At 46.9% G+C, this 20736-nt stretch overlaps 1 protein-coding gene and 1 long non-coding RNA gene across 5 annotated transcripts in view; one reads left to right on the forward strand and one right to left on the reverse strand.

Moving 5' to 3' along the window:
• LOC310765441 overlaps window positions 1-20736 on the reverse strand; it is a 49401-nt gene that overhangs the window by 14068 nt on the left and 14597 nt on the right. The gene's annotated exons all lie outside the window — the stretch shown is intronic.
• Window positions 1-20736, forward strand: part of LHX9 (LIM homeobox 9) — a 37924-nt gene that overhangs the window by 4266 nt on the left and 12922 nt on the right. For 2 of the 3 annotated variants that reach the window (XM_083620341.1, XM_083620339.1), the window contains exon 3: window positions 2799-3169. In XM_083620341.1, the coding sequence (XP_083476467.1) occupies window positions 2799-3169 (371 nt within the window). The remainder of the gene's footprint in view (window positions 1-2798; window positions 3170-20736) is intronic. The other variant, XM_083620340.1, reaches the window with a different exon arrangement.

A 20736-nucleotide genomic window follows, 5' to 3' on the forward strand; every position in this document is an offset into this window, starting at 1 on the left:
AAACATTCCTGCCAAAAAAAAAACCCCTCCAACACACACACACTAAGCTGTGTGTTCATCCGAGTTTGCTTCCAAACCTGAATCGGGTCGCCGTTTTGCAGCTCAAGAAGCCAAGTCTCCTTGTGTTGAATTTCAGTGAGATTTGCTGGGCTGCAAACCCTAACCCTGCTTGCTTGGAAAGAATCACACGATTCAATCGTTAGGATCGCGTGCTAGTCCCTGTTGAGCAGCAAGGCTGCTGCCCTCATTAAGCCGGCTGTGTCATATACTGCGGGCCTTGAAACCAGCGGCGCGGGCCGCACTGCTGGTCCGGAGAAGACGTTCTCCTGAGCCCGCAGCAGGCGGGCGACAGCTTGGCCTGGCCTGGCCTGGCTTGGCTCTCCATCCTGCAGCTCCGCCAGCCCCTCGCTGCTGAACCGGATCCGGCCCTCCCGCTGGGCAGCCTGGCCGCGCGCTCTTGTTAGCGCTGAGCTGCCCTCAGACAAGCCTTGTTTGTGTGTGACCCCCCCCTTGCTTAAAGAGACGCATCCGGATTTCGCCAGGTCCCTCCCAGCCTTTCCGAGTGAATTATAACACTCCTGTTTACACCCCGGCTCGAAGCTAGAACAATTGCCCATTGATTTCCAACCAAGAGAAACGGGCTCCAAGAGACGTGCGCATGGAAGCAGAGGTGCAATTCGGAGTCAGTGCCACTGACCGACTTCGAAGGGATGGTGCATAGGGTTGCAGTTAATGAAATCTTCCAAAAATTATGGGAAAGGGTATTGTTTACTTGCCCCCCTCCCCCTTCTCCTTTTCCTTTCCTTTGGACAGCTTTTGAGATCCCCGGAAACCTAGGAAACCTAAACTTAAAGACGATGTCCCGCTGTATTCTCAGCTTTATTTCGCAGCCTTTCTGCAAAACGAATCTGCTAAAAGGCTCAGATGATCCTGATAGAGCCAAGATAAATATGCGTGCCTAGAATCACGCCAGCTTCCCGGCTCCACAGAACTCCTCCCCGGGGAGCATGATCAGTGTATACCGGTGCAATGTGTGAAACTCTTCCTCTCTCGGGTTGGAATGAGCAAAGTTAGCGTGTTTCGGAGCAGGGCAGGAGGAAGCGTGTTCCTCCGCCCTTGGGGACAGAATGCCTTAGTTTGGAGGTCCTGCGGTGTCAACTCAGAGTCTGCTCCCTGCTCTCTACCTCCCTCTTCCAGTCGAAAAGGGACGAAACTGATCCAGGGGGTTGGATAGCGAAATGTCCTGGAGCTTCAGATTTGGGTTTCGAGAGCTATGGAGATTTGTCAGGAGGAACTTCCAGCATATCTAGATTCAGAGCTTTTTTAGGTTTCCCACTTAGAACTCTTAATTGAGCCTGTCAGCTTAAACCGTCGTAAAGAGCACGTCTGAATGCGTGCAAAGTGCAGTTGCCACTAAAAAGGCAACCGTGGAACTATCAAATCTGAGGTTTGAATCCCAGAGACTCCTCGACTCCCTCCCAGCAACGTGTATGAGTTGACTACTTGCCTGATGGGGGGCGTCATAATATTTGGTTCTGTGGGCTGTCTCCCTCTTTTATTACAAAAACGGAGATGCGGGCTGACGTGCTAAGCAAACCTCAAAAGTTTAGTCGATCAACTGGTTAGATGAATCGTTGAAACGCTTGAAAGATGCATGCCTATATACATTGATGCTAGGGTTTCCAATAACAAAAATATTCATATATACAGTGTATTATATATTTTTCGTTCTCGGATGAGGCCTGCAGCAACCACACTGGTACACTTCGTTCCCTCCCCTTCAGTTTATTCCTTTCCAATGCATGCCGATTTGAAAGTGTGATCAATCGAGGGACGGTCCTTTTAATCGGGTGACAACCGTAGGAACCAGCACGTGTGCCAAGGGCATAAAGCATATTTGCTCCTTAAAAATGCGGGGGCGGGGGAGGATCCCGCCATTTTTGCCATCTGGATAGTCTCGCTACAATCGCTCGGAGGAATGGGGAACTCAGGCAGGAACATGAGATAACGGGGGAAGACAGGTGGGGACCCCGGAGCATGTTAAGAGAGCTTGCTGTGACGGTTTGGGGGCAGGATCCGGCCCAAAGGAATAGCTTAGAAGTCCGGTTAATTCCAAAGGAGAGATTTAACCTCTCCAGGCCACAGTGGAACTGAACTGTGGCCTTATTCTGCACCCCTCTCTCTCCTCTACCTGTGGACGAAGAAGGAAAATCTGTTGGGTTCAGTGGGGCGTAATCGCAGGTAACGGGGCGCCCCGGGAGGAGCAGGAGAACCGGAAAACTCCCCCTCCCCTTGAGCTAGATCATAGCCACTCTACTGTGTGTGTTTTTTCAATTTAACTTTCCTTCTGTCTTCAAAAACAAAAAACACTGATTTATCGTCTCTCTCCCATATTTGAAATGGGGCATCTGAAGTCTCATTTCTGTGTCCAATTTTTTTTTAAGTCCTTGCTACTCCGGATTTAGAAGAGGGCCAGGCCACTCTTGCAAAAGCTTTAAAAAAATAAAATAAAAAATAAACGAAAAACGAAACCCTTGCCATCCGTTGCCCAACCAAGACCCCCGTTTCTCCTTCGCCACAACTTCGCAAGCCCTTGACGCGTGTAGCCCATGCAGACGACCACTTCGGTTGGTTTCTTGTGAAAACTACGCGCATCTTCGCCTCTCGGTCTCCTTAGCGTTCGCAGGCCGCTTGACGCGACAACAGGTCCGCAAGCGTGGTCGTCTGGATGGGCACGGCGTGCCCGCTGGCCCCTCCTGCCGCCCGCTGGCTCTAACGCTGTGCGCTCTTCCCTTCAGAAGGTTCTCCGTGCAGCGCTGTGCCCGCTGCCACCTGGGCATCTCGGCCTCGGAGATGGTGATGCGCGCCCGGGACTCGGTGTACCACCTGAGCTGTTTCACCTGCACCACGTGCAACAAGACGCTGACGACGGGCGACCACTTCGGCATGAAGGACAACGTGGTCTACTGCCGGGCGCACTTCGAGAGCCTGCTGCAGGGCACCGATCCTGCCTCCTACCCGCCTCCGCAGCTGAGCTACACCGAGCTGGCGGCCAAGGGAGGAGGCCTGGCGCTGCCTTACTTCAACGGCACCGGCACGGTCCAGAAAGGCCGGCCCAGGAAGAGGAAGAGCCCAGCCTTGGGCGTGGACCTCGTCAGTTACAATTCAGGTGGGTGGCGACCCCGCAACTAGCCTCCGGGGCTACCGCGGGGGGAAGGGAGGGGTCTGCCTTCCTCGAGGAACCAGTCGCCTAACTGGGTTGGGCGTGGGCCTCAAACTCGCCCTACACGCCTCTAAAGGCTGATTCACACGTGACACGCCGCCGACACGGGGAGGGTGGCAAACTCGCTCGATTTCCCACGGGTTTCTTCCTCTCTGAAACCCCCCTGGGAAGTGCTTAGTTCCAGAGAAGAAAGGCGGGGAAGGGGTGGCATCTTAAAGGTTAGCAAACTGGCTTGCATGAGCTTTTTGTGGGCTAGAGAGAATCAGATGCAGCGTAGGTAAAATATTCGGTGTAAAGAGGGCACGCAACGTGTGCTCCATTGAATTCCCTCCCGCCCTTGGCATTTATTTTCAGATTTAGGTTAAGGATTCCGCACAGAGAAAAAAAAAATATCCCAAGCAGCTCACTGACCTAAGGAGGGGAAACTACCGGGATCTTTCTTATTTTCTCTAGAACGCTCTTTTTTTGCTCTTAGAGGACCGAATTACGACCTACTTTGACTTTAAAGATAGGACACAAATACCTTTTGATTTAATTTAACTCGACTTCACTGGGACACGAGAGTTTAGTTTGAATCAGAACAGAAGCAGCTTGCTTTCCATAGAGGTGGCGGTGGCGGCTGGGGGGCTAATTTTTAGTGCTTCCGAATGTCCAAAGCACTCCACATATTACTTCGTTGTAATCCTTGAAGCAGCCCTGTAAGGTAGGCCACTATTATGATCCCCAGGTGACAGATAAAAGCGAAGGAGAGGGGGATTTCCTTGAAGCCCCTTAAAGTTTGTGTGGCAGATCGGGGCTAGGGAATCGGATATGTTTCTTACGACGGGATCCTCTGAATCTCTGTTCAGAAGCAATTTCACCAGTGTTAAACGGGCTTTACTCCCAGCTAAATGCGCATAGCGCGCCTCGCTGAACTCAATGGGACCAACCTAGGAGAAGACGCGCGTAAATTTACGCACTAAGCTACGGCAACGAAAAGTCCATTTCTCAGCCATTTCCCTTCTCATGGCTGGCTGAGAATTAGGCGGCCCGATCAATTATACTTGCTGAAATTTCAGCAATATCATATTACTGGGTGTTGTTTGGGAGGGAAACAACTCTCGCAATTCGCCTGAAACGCAAGTGAGAATTATTTTCTGGTGATAGTGTGACCATCATCAGGACGCACAGCCCAACCCCATTTTCTGCCGGGTCTAGTCCCGTTTCTAAGAGCCTAGAGTCCTTCCAGGTTTCAGGATATATTGGCCTCAATTCGAAACCGAGACGGCTGCCCGTCGGATGCGTAAAGGGGAGCGCAAGCCTCGGCGTGGCCCACGCAGACTGTGCCGCGACCTCCAATTTAGCCGTGAAATCGCCCCCTCGGAGGAGGTCCCTGAGCATGAAATTTGTGGTTTGCTCGAATAGAGGCGCTCCGCGTTGCTTTGTCCCTGGCTGGAAGGGTGGATGGTGAATGCGCGCAACTAAAGCTAAACACAGAGCTGGATGTATGTTTGAGAGAATCTGAGCTCATAGGAGGCAAAAAAAAAAAAAAAAAAAAAGAAAGAAATTGGGTGGGTGGGGGAGAGTTGACCCTGTTGAATCTGGACCATTCTCAGGGAAAAGAAAGTCAGGGCCCGGGGTTTCTGTTTTGCAATACGGATTAACCTGAAATGATGCGCTCCGCTCTCCTAACGAACATGGGAATCTGCCTCATTCTGCCATCTATTGTCCACTAAGACTGGCAGCTGCTCCCCCAGGGCTTCAGATGGAGGGCATTCCCAGCCCTGCCTGGAGATGCCGGGGCCTGAACCCGGGACCTCCTGCCTGCAAAGCAGACAGATGCTGCGCCAGTGCGCTCCTGCTCCAATCCGCGCTAAACGAGTTTTGCTTGCTTGTCTACTGGAAAGCGCCTTGCTCCGGATTTCACTCTCCCGCGCTAGCTGGAGGCACGAAGTCTCTCCTTCTTTCCTCCCCCCCCCCACCTTTGGCAAGGAAGAGCGAGGCAATTTCGTGTCCTCTGATGCGGAGGGAGGGGGGGAGCTAGAAGAGGAGGAAGCCGAGTTTTAATTGTTGGCTGTTAATTGGAGATGACACTGGAATCTCTGGCAGCGGAGCCGCTTCTAGGCTAGGCGAGATGTAGGAAGGCGAAGCGAGAGCGCGCGCTGAGGCGCCTCTCCTCTCCAAGGGGGCTGGGCAGAAGGAGTGGGGGGGGGGAGAGAGAGAGAGAGAGACTGAAGGAAGGACTGGGGGGCTGGGCAAGGCACTGGGATTGCTTTCAGAGCGTTGTGCGTATTCATCCCATCCCAAACTAACAGAACCCCAGCCAATATATGGAATATAGATTTCAAACAATGCATGCACACAATCTTGGAATGGGCAGAAATCGTGGGGATGGGCTGCAATCCTGTTGCCCCTCACCTTAAACCATACCCCACAACCCCCCCCCATTTTCTAGCTTTTACTCTGAAAAAAAATATTAAGTTTCTAGCATTTGTAGAACTGGAGACAGGAGGCAAACGGTACGGATCTTCCCACTGAAAACGTAGACTGCTCCTCAATTTCAAGGTTTTACTTTGCCCGCTCGGGGGGGAAAAATCCTGCAACTGCCCAGCTCCGAACGACCCCAAAACATATTTGCCAGACAGAAAATCCTAGCTATCTTTTGAACAGGACTGGGCCACGATCCAGCCGAAATGGAAACATTTTTTTAAAGCCCCAGTACGGAGGAGCCTTCCGTTGCAATCTTATGCCTGGGTCTACTTTCCAGTAGAACACAGTGACATTTCCCTTCTGAGTAAATCCGCTGCCGAACAGCGCAATCCTATGCGCGTCTATTCAGAAAAAAGAATCAGACATTACTCTAAGGTAAAAAGTACGTAGGACTTCAGAAGCCATCAAAGTGATTCGACCAGGTTGGATTGTACCATTTTCCTCCCACACCAGAATCACGACCCCCTGTTGTTTGAAAATAGTTGATTTCAGTGAAGGCTTAAGTTCCTGCCTTGGGCAACTTTCGTTAAAGGCTTGGGAGCATCGGATTCGTTGCGATCATTCCTTTTCGCTTCAGAGCGTCTCTCTCGCTCTCTCTCTCCCTCCTTTTTCAAGGAACAAAGCAACCCTCCCTAGAAAATCGCTCTTAAAACAGAGCACTTTTTTCCCCAGAAGGAGACAAAAGAAAAAGTGTTCAGTGTTTTCTGGAAAGTCATGTTAGTTTGGAGATAGAGAGCGAGAGACAGAGCAGACAGATGGAAAAGACTATACCAAGACGGCGGGCGCTAGTTTAAGGGCTTCCAACTTCTCCCCAAGTGAAAATCGGCCCTCATTCGTTTGGATGTCGTGTGTAGGAGAATTTCCCTGTGGATCATGTCCACAACCGGTTAAATATAATAAACTGGATAGGGAGGGGGTGGGGGAAAGAGGAGTCAAGTTGGCGTCGTTCATCTTTTGATGCTTACTCTAATTTGGCTGGAAAAGTGAAAGGCAAAACCCCAAACCACTGGAGTGGGTTGTCCTCAAATTAGACAACCTGCCTCTTTGTAATAACTGTGCTATTTATTGCAGAGCAGATCCGTGTCTCCAAAGGGAGACAGAAGGGACTAGCCTAGAATGTTGCTGAGTTAATTTCAGAGAATTAAACCTTAATCGTGAACACACATGATATCTGCAGAAATAAGGGCCGTTTACATTAATTGCAGACAGGATTGTGGTCTGAAGGTCCCATGGTTTTCAACAGGAGAATGAGGCACCTGCTTACATCTTTGCCCAAATATATGAATGTTTTCTTCTTTTTTTTAGTGCTTAAGGTTGGTTAGATCGCATGCAAAATTAATACAGAGCACTTCCTTATTTCAGGATGTAGAAATAAGCAAGTGCTCCAGTCACACAGAAATGATAAGCTAAATCTCAACTTTCTACTCTGTTTCTGATCAGAGTTACTAGGAAGTAAGAATCACAAGGCAAGAGTGCATTCAGAGAGTCTAGGCTGTCATCCTTCTCCCTTAGTTTTGTTGTTGTCTTCACTTGGCCTGTAATAATAGAGGAACTGGTTTATTTAGCACAGGTGTGGAGAACCTCCCCCCCCCCATGTTAATGAACGACAATTCCCATCAACCCTAGCAAGCATGCCTAATGGCCAGGAATGATAGGAGGTGTAGTCCAGTAATATTTGGAGAGCTAAAGGTTCCCCATACCTGATTTAGCTGGAGGAAAGAACCTGGCAACAGCCTACTTCATTAGATGTGAAGGTACTGCCTGTGAAATATCAAGTCAGATAAGCCAGTTAGCAGCACAATCCTATGCATGCCTACCCAGAAGTAAGTCTCATTGAGTTCAGTAGATCCTACTCCCAGGTAAATGGGTACAGGATTGGCACCTAGGTATCATCTTTGCACAATGCCACCTCTCATTTTCCCCACACCTATAATGCAAAGGTAAATCTGACCAAAGTAGGTACCATGTTTAGAAACAGCTACCTTCTGCTTTCTGTTCCCCATTAACAAGATTCTAAAGGATACACAAATAGGGGGAATGAGGTTCCAACGTGCTGTTAAGGGGGAGTGTGTGTGTGTGTGTGTGTGTGTGTGTGTGAGAGAGAGAGAGAGAGAGAGAGAGAGAACCATCTACTTGCCTGTAATGGGCCACTTTGGATTTCCACCCATCCCAAATGCATCCCTGATCTCTAATTCCTAGCGATGCAAGCTCCCGGGTAAAATTGCAGGTTCCAGATGGAATTCTGTGTATGCATCTTTGGGTGCAATGGCAAAACCCTGGAAGAAAGTTCCACCGAGCTCTATAAAACTTGTTCCCAGTTGTGTGTATAGGACTGCAGCTGAAGTCACACTGAATAAAACAGGACATGCTTTTTGGAAAATGTGCATAGGTTTGCATTGTTACTTAGAACTACAATCTGACTGCAATGCACATGCGGTCCAGTTTCCCATATTATGGTATCATTTGGCTAATTACTGGGGTGAGGGGCCTCTCCCAGTTTGAAGGTTCCCCCCTGCAGTGGGAAGATCTCCTGTTCATGGGCAAAGCCCACCTGTCGGGCAGCAATGTTAGGGTGCTTTGTTACCCTGGACCACTTTCAAAACATACGGCACATTTTATTAATCACCTGTGCTGCCTTTGCAGTTTTCAAGCAAAACCACAACATTGGCCACTGGCTATGATGTACATTTGATTTTCCAAATGGCTTTCTGTTCTGCTTTCTCTCCTCCTGAATTAATAATGTTGACAAGTGGCACAATGTAAGCCAAGAGGCATTCTTGCAGCCTAATCTTTGACCCGTTTACTCGGAAAAGCCTACTGAGTTCAACAGGACTTCTTCCCAATTGAAGAAGCACATATCAGGCCACAGCCTGATGCTATGGATGTTGAGTTAGACTTAGTTCTAGGTCTGTGTCCAGCCTTTCCATTACTTTTGAATGTGCCCTTTGGAGCTTCAGGTCAAGGAGCTGATTCCTTCACATGGTCCAGCTGGGCTCTTGTCATGCTTGTTTTCAGATTCCTCTCTTCCCCAATTCACCTTTGCATTTTGGGTTGATATATATGCAGCGTGTGAAAATGGCACGACAATTACAGTGGTACCTTGGGTTACATACGCTTCAGGTTACATATGCTTCAGGTTACAGACTCCGCTAACCCAGAAATATTACCTCAGGTTAAGAACTTTGCTTCAGGATGAGAACAGAAATCGTGCAGCAGCGGCGCAGTGGCAGCAGGAGGCCCCATTAGCTAAAGTGGTGCTTCAGGTTAAGAACAGTTTCAGGTTAAGAACGGACCTCCGGAACGAATTAAGTACTTAACCCGAGGTACCACTTTATTGTTATGATATTGTATAATTGAACCAGCGCCTTTAAGGCTACGTCCCAACGGACGCTTGTGGATCAGCCCTCACTGAACACGTTCCTTTTGAGTGAAACTTGTGCAGGATAGGTTCAGAAATATTCAGATCTAGGGCACCAAATCCTTTCACATGGCAATAACAGCCTAAACCCTCTTCTTCCTGTGATCAATGGCTCCCTGCATGATGGATTAAGGGGTTTAACAGAACAGAACAGAACAGAAAGGAGATAACTGAAAGGCAGACTGGGATTGGCTTATTTCTTTATTATTATTATTATTTTTAAAAGGCCTTGCTGAGCAGAATTTATGTGGCCGTTGACCTCGACTCCCCCACCCCTTTCGGGTGTTGTAGCTAAAACAGAAGTAGTAACATTTTCCACCAATAAAAAGATTGCTGTCTCCTCCGAAATTCTAACTCCCAACATGCTGGGATTTGTCAAAAGAATGTAGCAGTGACCTCTGGTGGCTTCTGCAGGGAGAAGCCTTTCTCAGAGAGAGGAGGCAGAATATTTATTTTAAAAAACGTAGGGTTTTGTGTGTGTGTGTGTGTGTGTGTGTGTGTGTGTGTGTGTAGGAGCTGTCTGTTGCTGCTGCATTGGCCTTAAATGTGAGAGACAGCGAAGAAAAGATGGCACATTTTAATAGGCCAAGCTGCCTTATATCCAGAGCAACGTTCAGAAGCTGACTGGATTTGAGGCTGTTGTGTGTGTTCAGACTTTGAGGGGTTTGCGTGCTTTTCATGTGTTGTGTAGAAGGAGGATTTTTGCCAGGTATGCTGGCCCACCCTCCACTCCCAACTATAGTGGTAAGGCAAAGTGACCTACCCAGGTCAATTATAAAATAATCGGAGAAAGTTCTGTTTCCCTTAATGAGCTAGATGCCAACTGTTCCTTTCCTAGGAAATGTGGCTTGATTCAGATCCAGTTTTAAAACGTACATTCGTAAAAGTTCTCTCCAGATCAGACCAATAACTCTGGCCCACTAGTTCATTTTATCCAATTCTCAGTGGCAGCTGTGTTACTCCAGTGGCGTAGCGTGGGGGGTGCAGGGGGGGCCGGCCACACCGGGCGCAACATCTGGGGGGGGGGGCGCACTTGCACTCGCAGCTCTCTGCCCCTACCGGGTTAGGGGGCACAAATTACTTGCCTTGCCCCGGGTGCTGACAACCCACGCTACGCCACTGGTTACCTCTGGTTCTAGGATGTGAATATTTTTGTTTTTGTTTTTTTTAAAAGAACATTTTTATGATATAACAAGGACAACAACAAATGTCCTTCCTGAGGCACTCCTTTAGGATGTGAATATTTGAATTATTTATTTTTAAAGAAGAGAAGTGTGAGTTGAGGAGGCAGAGGGAAAAGCTAGCAAAAGGCTCTGTCCCATTTGAGACGGTACACTTTCCTACAATCTTTGGGAACAGTGCCTATAATTCCCTGACAACACTTCTGCCATGTTTTGTTAGTTCCCCATCTAGATGTCATGATTTACCACCTGGCTGCTTTGTGAATAAGAGATCTCTCTGGCCTAGAGCCTGTGAGCTGGAGTGCTGTTTTTATACAGCATCAACTTGCATGATGGTTCCGGTTCCAAGAGCATTTCCACCCATGACGTGAGGTTTGTCAAGTGCAGTGGTCTGTTCATGTGTCTTTTAAACCGCGGATTGATGTGAAACTGCTTAAGGTGTGGAGAAAAATATTTTTACTTGCCACATATCAAATTTTTGTTGTAAAGGGGCAGCCGGATTTAAAAGCTGCCAATCCTACATGATGTGACTATAATCTGTACATAAATATGAAGTCACAGGGATAAAGCCTAACCTACAGCTAGAATATCCATTGGGGTTTTAAAAAGGGTCCTTTTCCTGCTTTTAATTCCACACAAACAGCCTTCGTATGCAAACTATGAATAACAAGCACAAGAATAGCTCTAGGGTGCTTCCTTGTATGAAAGCATCACATGTGAAAACATGGCTGGGGTACTACAGTCCTGTGTAAGCATGCCTACTTGGCTGGGAGTAAATCCCATTGAACTCAGACAAGCTCTCATCTAACATATCGGGCTGCATAGCTGCAGCCCTGTGATCACTTATTCATCATGCTAACAAAACTATTAGCCTGCAGATCTGCTTACCTGGAAGTAAGCCCCATTGAAGCCAATATGATTTAATTTCTGGGTAGGTATGGCTTAGGTTCGCGTAGCTGATCTCTTTTCTCATGAAAATAAGTTTTCAAAGTAGGGTGGCTAGATGAAAAAGGAAACTGGGCTCCTACCCCTTTGATGGTTGTGGGGCAGAAGTAACTCCCATTGGTGCATCTTGATTGACAGGCTGCACCTACTGAAATTCCTTCTGCTACAAAGACAGAAAAAAAGGTTTCTATTTCATCTAGTCATCTTAGTTAAATATATATATATTGGTGTGCGCGCACACCATATAATATGTAAGTTAAAACAATTAACATGCCAGCTAAAAACCGAACAGCAAAGCTGATTGTTTATGAATGTTTTCACCTGGTTTTGGGAGGAATCAAGTAAGGAAGTAGCAGCTTGGTTGATTTTTCCTAGGTAGGGAATTGCAGGAGGCTGAAAAGGCTTTAAGTAAGGCGGCGTGATGCCAAAGATGCCAGGATTCCTGAACCTTTAATAGTTGTATGGAAGAGGGGATTCCAGTGGGGTAGCTTGTCATGCAAAAGCCACACCTGCTAATGTCACCTCTGCAGGACAATAACAGGTCTGTCTCACCTGGCCTTTGTTTACCAATGGCTTTCACATCTGGGGGGAAAACAGAGAATAACAGAGCAAACTCTAGCCCACCCCATTTTATTGTCCTGATCTGAGCAGCTTTGGAGGTCATATTCACTGGGCTCAACCCTCCATGTTAATACTGAGCTCATTCTCTAAGTGCAGGCTATTTCGTAGTCAAAAACAGCCACAGCCACACATGAGAGAGAAGTTATCAGCATGCTTGAGAGAATCCTAATGTTTGTAAAAGTAGAAAAAAGGTTTTTCGGTGGGGGGAACCCTAAGTGTGCAAGCGTAGACCAGCACATTATGATAATGCTCAGCAATGCTGAGCTACTGGGGGGGGGGAGGGAACAAAATGGAGTGTCCAGAAATAAAGCCGGATTGGAAGCCTGAATAGTAACACTCTGCACTGCAATAATTTGTTGCAGGTCTCACTTGTGGGCCTTAATTCTGAGTAAACACACATGCAATCAGGTGGCAAACATTGTAGATGGAGTTATTTTTAAATTAGGGTTTTCTCCATTTTCTGCTTTAGTTCTATGTTTTTTAAAAAGAGGACCTTTTTAAAAAGGTATGTGAAAAGAGGACTTGCAGTCCAGTTTGCAGGCATGCCTGCATGAATGTACGGAACTGTGTATAGGATTGTAGACTCCTGAATATAATTTTTTAGGACCGCAGTCCAAGTGAGCTGGTTTGTTCTAAAAAGGGATACCAAGTGGTTTAAAATAGATTTAATATAGGGAGGGGGAAGTTGAAAGCCATTCAACAAAACTGGAAAAGATTCTACTCATCATGATACCTGGGTTTAGTAAACTCATACTGCTGTCATCCCAACCTTTTCTTTTTAAAAAAGGAATGCAACACGTTGATCCGAGGAGCAAAATATTATAATTATGAGGGGGAGGGAAGTGTGTGCACGCACACGTGTGAAGGGCTCGTCCATACTTCCTCTTGTGCCATGCCTGGAAAGCATGGGTCAGAGTGGTTTTCCTCTTGACCAGCTCCTTTCCGAAGGGAAAATCTGCTTCTTAACGATAGGTCAGAACAAATGGCAATGGGAGAGGACACGACTGAGGGGCTCTGATTAAGTGCTAAAGAGTGGTTTCCCCAGGGTGGGGGGAAGCAGCAGGACAAGAGGAAGTGTGGGTAAGTCCTATATAGCTTCATGAAGTTTGATCCTAAATGCTTTGCTGAGAGAATGTGTCTGCTTAGGACAGCAGCCTCAGATTACGTCCACCTTGTGCTTCCAAGGAAGGGTTGGGATGAATGAAAAACATATCACACGGAGGTGACTTTAAATTGCTCCCTGCGGTGCCAGTCTCTGTTGTGCAAGGCAGAGTTCAAATTCTACAGCAAGGAAGGATTGCCAACTTTTCTGCCAGTCCCTATAGTTTTGACATCAACCATAGCTTCAATGGCAAACATAGCAAATGATGATGCTGATCTCCGTTCTACAAAAAGGCTCCAGCTGCTGATTTTTGCAGCTTATAACAGCTGTTAAAGGCACAAGAGCAGGTCTGGCCAACCCCCCCACTCCTCTAGTATGTGTGGTCAGTAGGAAACTTAAATTGAATAGTGAACATCTGCAGGGGCAAGGAGAAAGTCACTCCGCCTTCTTTGTCATACTCTGCCTGCAAAAATCAATGCATTCAGCTAGGCTTAACTCTGCAATGGATTGTGATCTTGCACTATAGTAATATTTTATTGTACACTTGTGCAGTCAATGTTAGTTATTTCTGTGATATAGCAAGTGTGGGGGGGCATGTGTGAACCCTAAGCATAAATGTAAGGCCTCTGCCATATTATGTGATGTGTATTATATGTAGTGTTTTTACTTGGAGACTATTTGTGACAATATATTGTCCAGAGCTGACAAATAGCACAAAGGCAGGTGCCTATCAGAATTTCTCCAAAGTCCAGGCAATTTCCTTTTCCCGACAAGGTGTTACAAAGGCATTGCTTTAGAAGGCTCCTTTTAATTGAGAGTGCAGTAACTTCGTAGCTGAAACCTGAGAAGATTGTGCAAATGCCAAAAGAATATATGGCACCAAAAGCTGCAGAAGAACTTGAGAGACTATAGTTAAGTGACCTGCAGAAGGTCTCAGGTGGAACCTCTTCATTACATCTTCATTAGGCGGGACAAAAGTTGCAGGGATCTGCCTGAGACTATAGAGCCAAAGTCCGTAAGAGTAGACATTAGTGGTCTAGATATACAAACAGTCTGAGCTGGTATCAAGCGTCTAATCCTGATGCAAAGTAGCAAAAGATGGCAGTGGAATATGCGGTGTGGCAGAGACACCTCCCTAATGCATGATCAACAGGCTGTTTGTTACAAATGTTACAGGCCAGAGAACCTGTGGTCCTCCAGATGTCATCATTGATGACTGGCGGACTTCCTGGCTCTGGTTGGTGGGAGATGGAGTCTAGAAGGATCTGAAACAGGTCCCTCATCCCTGCCTACAGGGCTTCAAGAAAGCAAAGGGTCTATTTGCATGACATTTCTGTTTGTAGAATTACAGAATGTTTTGTAGATGGGGAGGGGGGGAACGGCACCTTGTTTTCTCATACTCTAGGGAAGGCTGGCTCAATATGTGGCCCTCCTCAATCAAATGCAGCACACGAGCTGCATCATGTGGCTCGACACCTCCTTTGTCCTTGCAGTTTTGCGAAGGAGGAAAAACAGCCGGTTGCTTGAGCCTGCAGGGGACTGCCACACGTGGCTGGATATTGATGGATTGGTGCTTGAACTTGGGGTGCTAGATTTAAATCCAGAGAACATCCATGGCTCAGTGGCAGAGCCTTTGCTTTGCAGCCAGAAGGTTCCAGGTTCAACCCCCAATAGCAATTCCAGGTAGGACTGGGAATGTCACCAATTGGAAACCCAGGACAGCTGCTGCGAGTCGGTGCAGACAATACTGAGCTGGATGGATCAGTGCTTTGACACGGTAGAAGGCAGCTTCCCAATGTTCCTATTGGTCAGCCCTTCTGTGTGGTCGGCCACAGCTTTTTTTCTTGCCCATTCCCTACCCAGCCTTGTTTTCTTTCCCCTTCACAGACTTCCAGGTGTGCCACACAGCAAGCAGGAGGGGGGGGGATGCATGTCAGAGCTGGGAGGGATGGGGCAGCGTGAGCTGCCCCCTGCCTCCTTGCCTGCCACATTGGGATTTCAAAAGATATGTGAATGTCTCCAGTTCTGAATTTGAACCCGTGATCCCTTTACCAAATGCTCTGCTCTTCTAGGCTGAAAAGAAAATATACGGAGGATAAGGTGTTGTTCTTAAAATAGTTTTGGAAGGGAACCGACAGGGTGAAGTCCAACTTTCCTCAACCTGGTGCCCTCCAGATGTTTGGGACTCCAACTTCCTTTAGCCCCAGTGAGGGATGCTGATGACGATGATGGAAATGTGAGTTTGAGTCCAACAACAGAAGGCCGCAGGCATCCCTAGCCTAATTGCAGAACATGCAACCTGGTGCTGTGCCTTCTTATCACAGTTCTGCTATTGCTGCTTCTCTGGAGAGGAGAAAGCCCCGGGTTAGAATAGTGGAACTCTAGATTTCGAAGGGACCCAAAGGGTCGTCGAATCCAACCCCCTGTAAGTCCTGAAGACCTTCTCTGGTACAGAAGGTATTCCATTTCTCCTCCTGGCCAGAGCATCTCTATTTAAAGTAGTGTTGCTTCCAAAGAAAGGGGTAGGTAGGGGAGACCACTGCCTCTGCCTGTCTTGAGAAGAGAACAGATGCCATCTTCTAAGCAGTGGGATTTAGATAGGAACAGTCTGGAAACAGGATTCCCGGAAAGGAACTAGCTCCCAAATAATACAAAAGGCTTCTCCATTCCAGACAGTGCCACTACGGATGCTTAATCTGGCCCATTCAGTGCCAATCAGAGATACTTTCGAATGAAAGGCATCCATCAAGCAGCCAACTCAGGGTGTGTCTGTGCAAGAGGGAGCTCTAACCTGGCATCAGCCACAGTCCTGTCTTGGAAACACAGCGGGCAAGAGAACCAAGCAGGATAAGAGCCCTTGTAGCCAGCTAAGTTCTTTTTAATTTTTTTTTTTAAATTTAATTCTTGCCTGCCCCCCGCCCCTGGAAACCAACATGGAAATGCAGAAAACTGAGTGGAAGTATAAGAAATGGAGAGGAGCTGAAATGGACAGATTTTTCCCATCCCTGCCAATACTCCTGGTTTTCTATTCTCCCCTCCAACATTCAAGCAGCAATCCATGGGCAATGAGCATGTTAAGTCTGCACTGGGCTGTTCCCCCCACCTACTCCAAGTGTCTTTTTAAAAACAATGTTGTACTTCTGAAACCTGAGGTTTTTTCTTGAGTCTGCTGATAACCACCCTCTTTTCTTGAGAATGGAGGATGCCCTTTTGGCTATCCAATGAGTTTGCTATTAGTCCATAGTAAAGGTAAAGGGACCCCTGACCGTTAGGTCCAGTCGCGAACGACTCTGGGGTTGCAGCGCTCATCTCGCTTTATTGGCCGAGGGAGACGGTGTACAGCTTCCGGGTCATGTCGCCAGCATGACTAAGCCGCTTCTGGTGAACCAGAGCAGCGCACGGAAACACCGCTTACCTTCCCGCCGACGCGGTACCTATTTATCTACTTGCATTTTGACGTGCTTTCGAACTGCTAGGTTGGCAGGAGATTAGTCCATAGTATTTGCAATATTTTTACGCTGCCATTTGACCATATGATTCCCAAGGTGTCTTACAGCTCATCAAATTAAAATGAAATATTTTCAGCAACCTACACTTGAAACATCTGAACTGAAAATAGTGTCTTTTTAAAATGTATTCCTCATCCCTTGGTGAATCTGTAGAGAGAAATGCTCTAGTTTCATCTCTAGGATGTGCAACATAGAGGAAGGGACAGACAGGTAGTGGAAATGGGTTGAGATTATACTCCTTTTCATAGAATCATAGAATTGTAGAGTTAGAAGGGACCACAGGGGTCATCTAGTCCAACTCCCTGCAACACAGGATTCTTCTGCGCAATGGGGGGGTTGGTCACACAGTCCTGAGATTAAGAGTCTCATGCTCTACTGACTGAGTATGACTGGAACTCTACAAACAAATGAAGTGGGGCGATAGTGTCACATTAGCTCTGACCTCAACTATTTTGTCTAAGGAAAGCCCCAAACATGCTAAGAATAAGTCACACAACCATCTGGAGAAATGAGAGGAACTGCTTTAGAACGGATAGTCGATTTTCATGCTGTACAAAACCAGCCACTCCATCATGAAACCTAAAACAATATTCTCAAAAGGGTTAGGTCTTTGGGAAAAACAGTCTATCGCAGTCCATTGTTTCATGGATCTTTAGTTGCTACAGACATTGTAGCTTATCTTGCACCGCTAAAAAATGAATAAAACGAGCTGGTAACCTACAAAATTAGCCGTCTTCTAACACCCTGATCCTATTATGTGGAAAGATTCCCTGTAGAGATCAACAGGACTTGATATCATGCAATGCATTTAGGAATTGGAGTGGTGGGAGCAGATTTGTTTTAACTATTTAGCATGAAAAATTAGATCACTTTTCAGGATCTGTTCAATGTGGGAACAGCTAGAGAGACTTCAATGGTCCTGCTTATGTCACAGAGCAAACAATGCGAATTAAGTTTAATTGAAATGATTGGCTCTAAAGGAATTTAATTAGTCCATATTTAAAGCATGTGTGAGTGTGTGTGTATCATCTGATTTGCACACAGAGAGACACCTTGGACTGCTTCCCAACAGTTGGCTGGATTTATTCACAAAGCTTAAGCCAACCCCCAACCCCTGAGAAAAAGCTGGAAAAGCATACATTATACTCTGCACATTACATCAGTCCATAGAGACTTAGATTTTACAGTTTATATATTAAAAAGAGGCAAAAGCATCTCACATCTGCATTTACCCTCTCCTTCCAAAAGGAAAAAAAATAACCTGCAGCATTTTAAAGCTGCTTTTCTCAGCGCCACTGTGAAAGGCTGGCTCAAGTGCCCCATGCATTCAAATAATCCTCGAGACCATGAAAAAATTGCTTAAAAGAAAATACAGAAGAGCCAGAGCTTTTAAAGACGCTTTCACTACATGAAGAGGCAAGGCATTTTTTTAATTGTAAAAATCTAAACTTGAAACTGTTTGCTTCTTCAGCAGTACAGTGGGAAAGTGTGTCTGTGTGTGTGTGTGTATATATATATATATATATATATATATATATATATATATGAAGGATGTTTAAGAAAAGGAACCAAGTGGGCAGAATCATCAGGTTTGGTAGCTGTAAGCAACTGAGGAAAGGTGACCTTTGTTGCACCTTCGCACAGAAGGTGGTTCACAGAGAGAAAACAAGCTGGAATATAGTGATCCCCAGTACAAAGTTTAAGAACCGTTATGTTACTTTAAAGTCGACAATGCTATCTCTTTGCAATCAGTTTTTCCATGGTTTCTAATTAATATATGTATCAGTTTGGGGCTGCAGTTCATGCACTCTTACCTAGGAGTTAAGTCTCACTGAACTCAGTTGAGCCTACGTCTGGGTATGCATGCACAGATTTGTGCTGTTAGTGCACAACCAAATTTCTCAGACAAAGTTTGTCCACTTTGCTTGTCCCATGCCTAGAAAGCTGAACGGTTTTCTGTTCCCCCTGCTGCTATTCCTGGGGAAGCCTGCTCTTTGCCACTGAATCAGAGCCAACGTCAACCTGTGGGAAACCCTATTGGCGTTTGCTCCAATTCATCAGTAAGAAGTGGGCTTCCCGGGGAAAGCAGCAGAACAAGAGGAAGTGTGGAGGAGCTTCCTGTGACACTGGTTATTCTTCTTCCTGTTTTATCAGTGCTGGAAACTGAAGCAGGAGCTTCCACACTGGACTTTTTCTCTAGTACTACCACCTATTCATTTGTGAATCCAAACTGTAGGTACTTTGAGATGGGGACTTAATACTGTAAATGGATTGCTGAGATATTGCAAGTTTCCCTTGGGAAGTGTAAATCTGGATTAAAATGAGAAGAAGAAAAAACAGGCTGGTAATTTTTAATGACAATAATTTTGCGTGGACCTTACAAAAAAGGAAACAAAGGTGCATGCATGAGGAGGACCCATTCCCCATTATAAACACCCATCTGGAAGCAACTCCAGCCCTGGAGATGTTTCTTACGCAAATCACATACGCTGCCACGGAGTCCCACCCCTTCCTCAAAGAGTGAGTCACAGCTGCGAAAGTGACTAATCCTAGGCAATAGACAGAGCTGTACAAACTCTTCATGTTGGTGACACACTTTTTAGACATGCATCATTTCGCGACACGGGAATTCAGTTTTGCTAGCAAACCGGAGGTTAAACTAACCCCTTTGCAGCCCTGGGAGGAGCATGGGGAACGTTCGCGCGACACACCTACACACTGCAGCCGACACACTAACATGTCGCGACACACAGTTTGGAAAGCTCTGCACTAGACTATCAGGGATGGGTGCATGAGAGCATACAGTGAGAGAGAATCCATGCATGTGTGTGTAGGATTGACCCATCAGGCCAACTGCTGTCGGGAAAAGACGGGCAATGGATGGGCAAGGGTGAATGAGGCTTGTGGGTGTATGTGGACCTTGTGGCACACATTTGTGTTCCATATGTGGCAGGGAGGAGCCACCAATCAGAAGGTTACTTCTGTGCAGGTGCTACATACTCTGGCTGCGTATGAACCAGCCTTGGGAAAGACTCTTATGCCTGAAATAACCTTTCCTCCATTGGTGTAGGTAATACTGTGCTAATGATCTGACTTGGTGTGATCTAGTTTCCTAAGTGTTGTGGTGGCAGGCATGAGCCAACAACTCATGTGTGTTTCTTACCCCATACAGGACTTTCAATGCCACAGCTGTGTGAATTGCTTACAGGGTTAATTCCACCCTAGAATCCTATACTATACAAAACAACTCTTCATCACTTCATAATCTGACCTGGTTTAGTATGCATGTAGGCCAGGCTTACAGAACTGGGATCTGTCAAACTGAGTAAGATTACTGATCTCTCCCCCCAAAAAAAAATCTCTGGAAGGCAGTGAAACAAAAAGATGTGCCCAGCTCCCAGTGGCGTAGCGTGGGGGGTGCAGGGGGGCCAGCCGCACCGGGCGCAACATCTGAGGGTGGGCGCGCTAATCTAGTGGAAGAGACTCGAGTGCTAAAATCCACGGGTTAGGGGGCGCAAATTACTTGCCTTGCCCCGGGTGCTGACAACCCATGCTACGCCACTGCCAGCTCCTGATAGGCTGCCCTTAACGGCAGCCAGTCTGCACTTGATATCCAGGCTTGTAATTTGCACAGGCCTGGTATATAGCATCATTACACATTGCAGAATTCCTATTGCCAGTATAGGTTTAGGATGCAATTTGCATGGTAATCTGAGATGCAGGCTGTTTTACTTAGAATGCACACATGCCGGGAGTCACAGCTCATCACGTGTACACGAAACCGGCCAACCACGTTTTTAATCCTAAAGACATAGAATTGGCCACAAGGGTCATCTAGTCCAAGCTCATGCAATACAGGAATCTTTTGCCCAACATGGGGCTTGAACCGCAATGCTGTACCAACTGACTATCCTAGGATGTGAGAGTCTACATGCCAGTTTCTTGAAGCTGCTGCTCAAACTTGCTGGTAATGTTTGTGTGGGTGAGGGATAGGGAACCCTTCCTGAAGGTCACATTCCCTCATCTGCCACTTTTGAGGGGAGGCACATCCCAGGGGGGGTGCAGCCAAAGGCAAACGTGGGCCGAGCAATGGGGGCAACACTGGCAGGGCTACATTCCAGCCGCACGCAAATCACAGGTTTCTGTGTGCGCTCCCCTCACGTACAGCTCCTCCGTCCTCCACTCAGAGCAAGATGCATCATCAGAGTTGCAGAGCAAAAGCTCTTGTGTAAGCATGCATCCAGGGAATGCCTGTCGGATTGCAATGC

The sequence above is a fragment of the Podarcis filfolensis genome (assembly GCF_964270895.1).
Source record: "Podarcis filfolensis genome assembly, chromosome: 6".
Lineage (NCBI taxonomy): Eukaryota > Metazoa > Chordata > Lepidosauria > Squamata > Lacertidae > Podarcis > Podarcis filfolensis.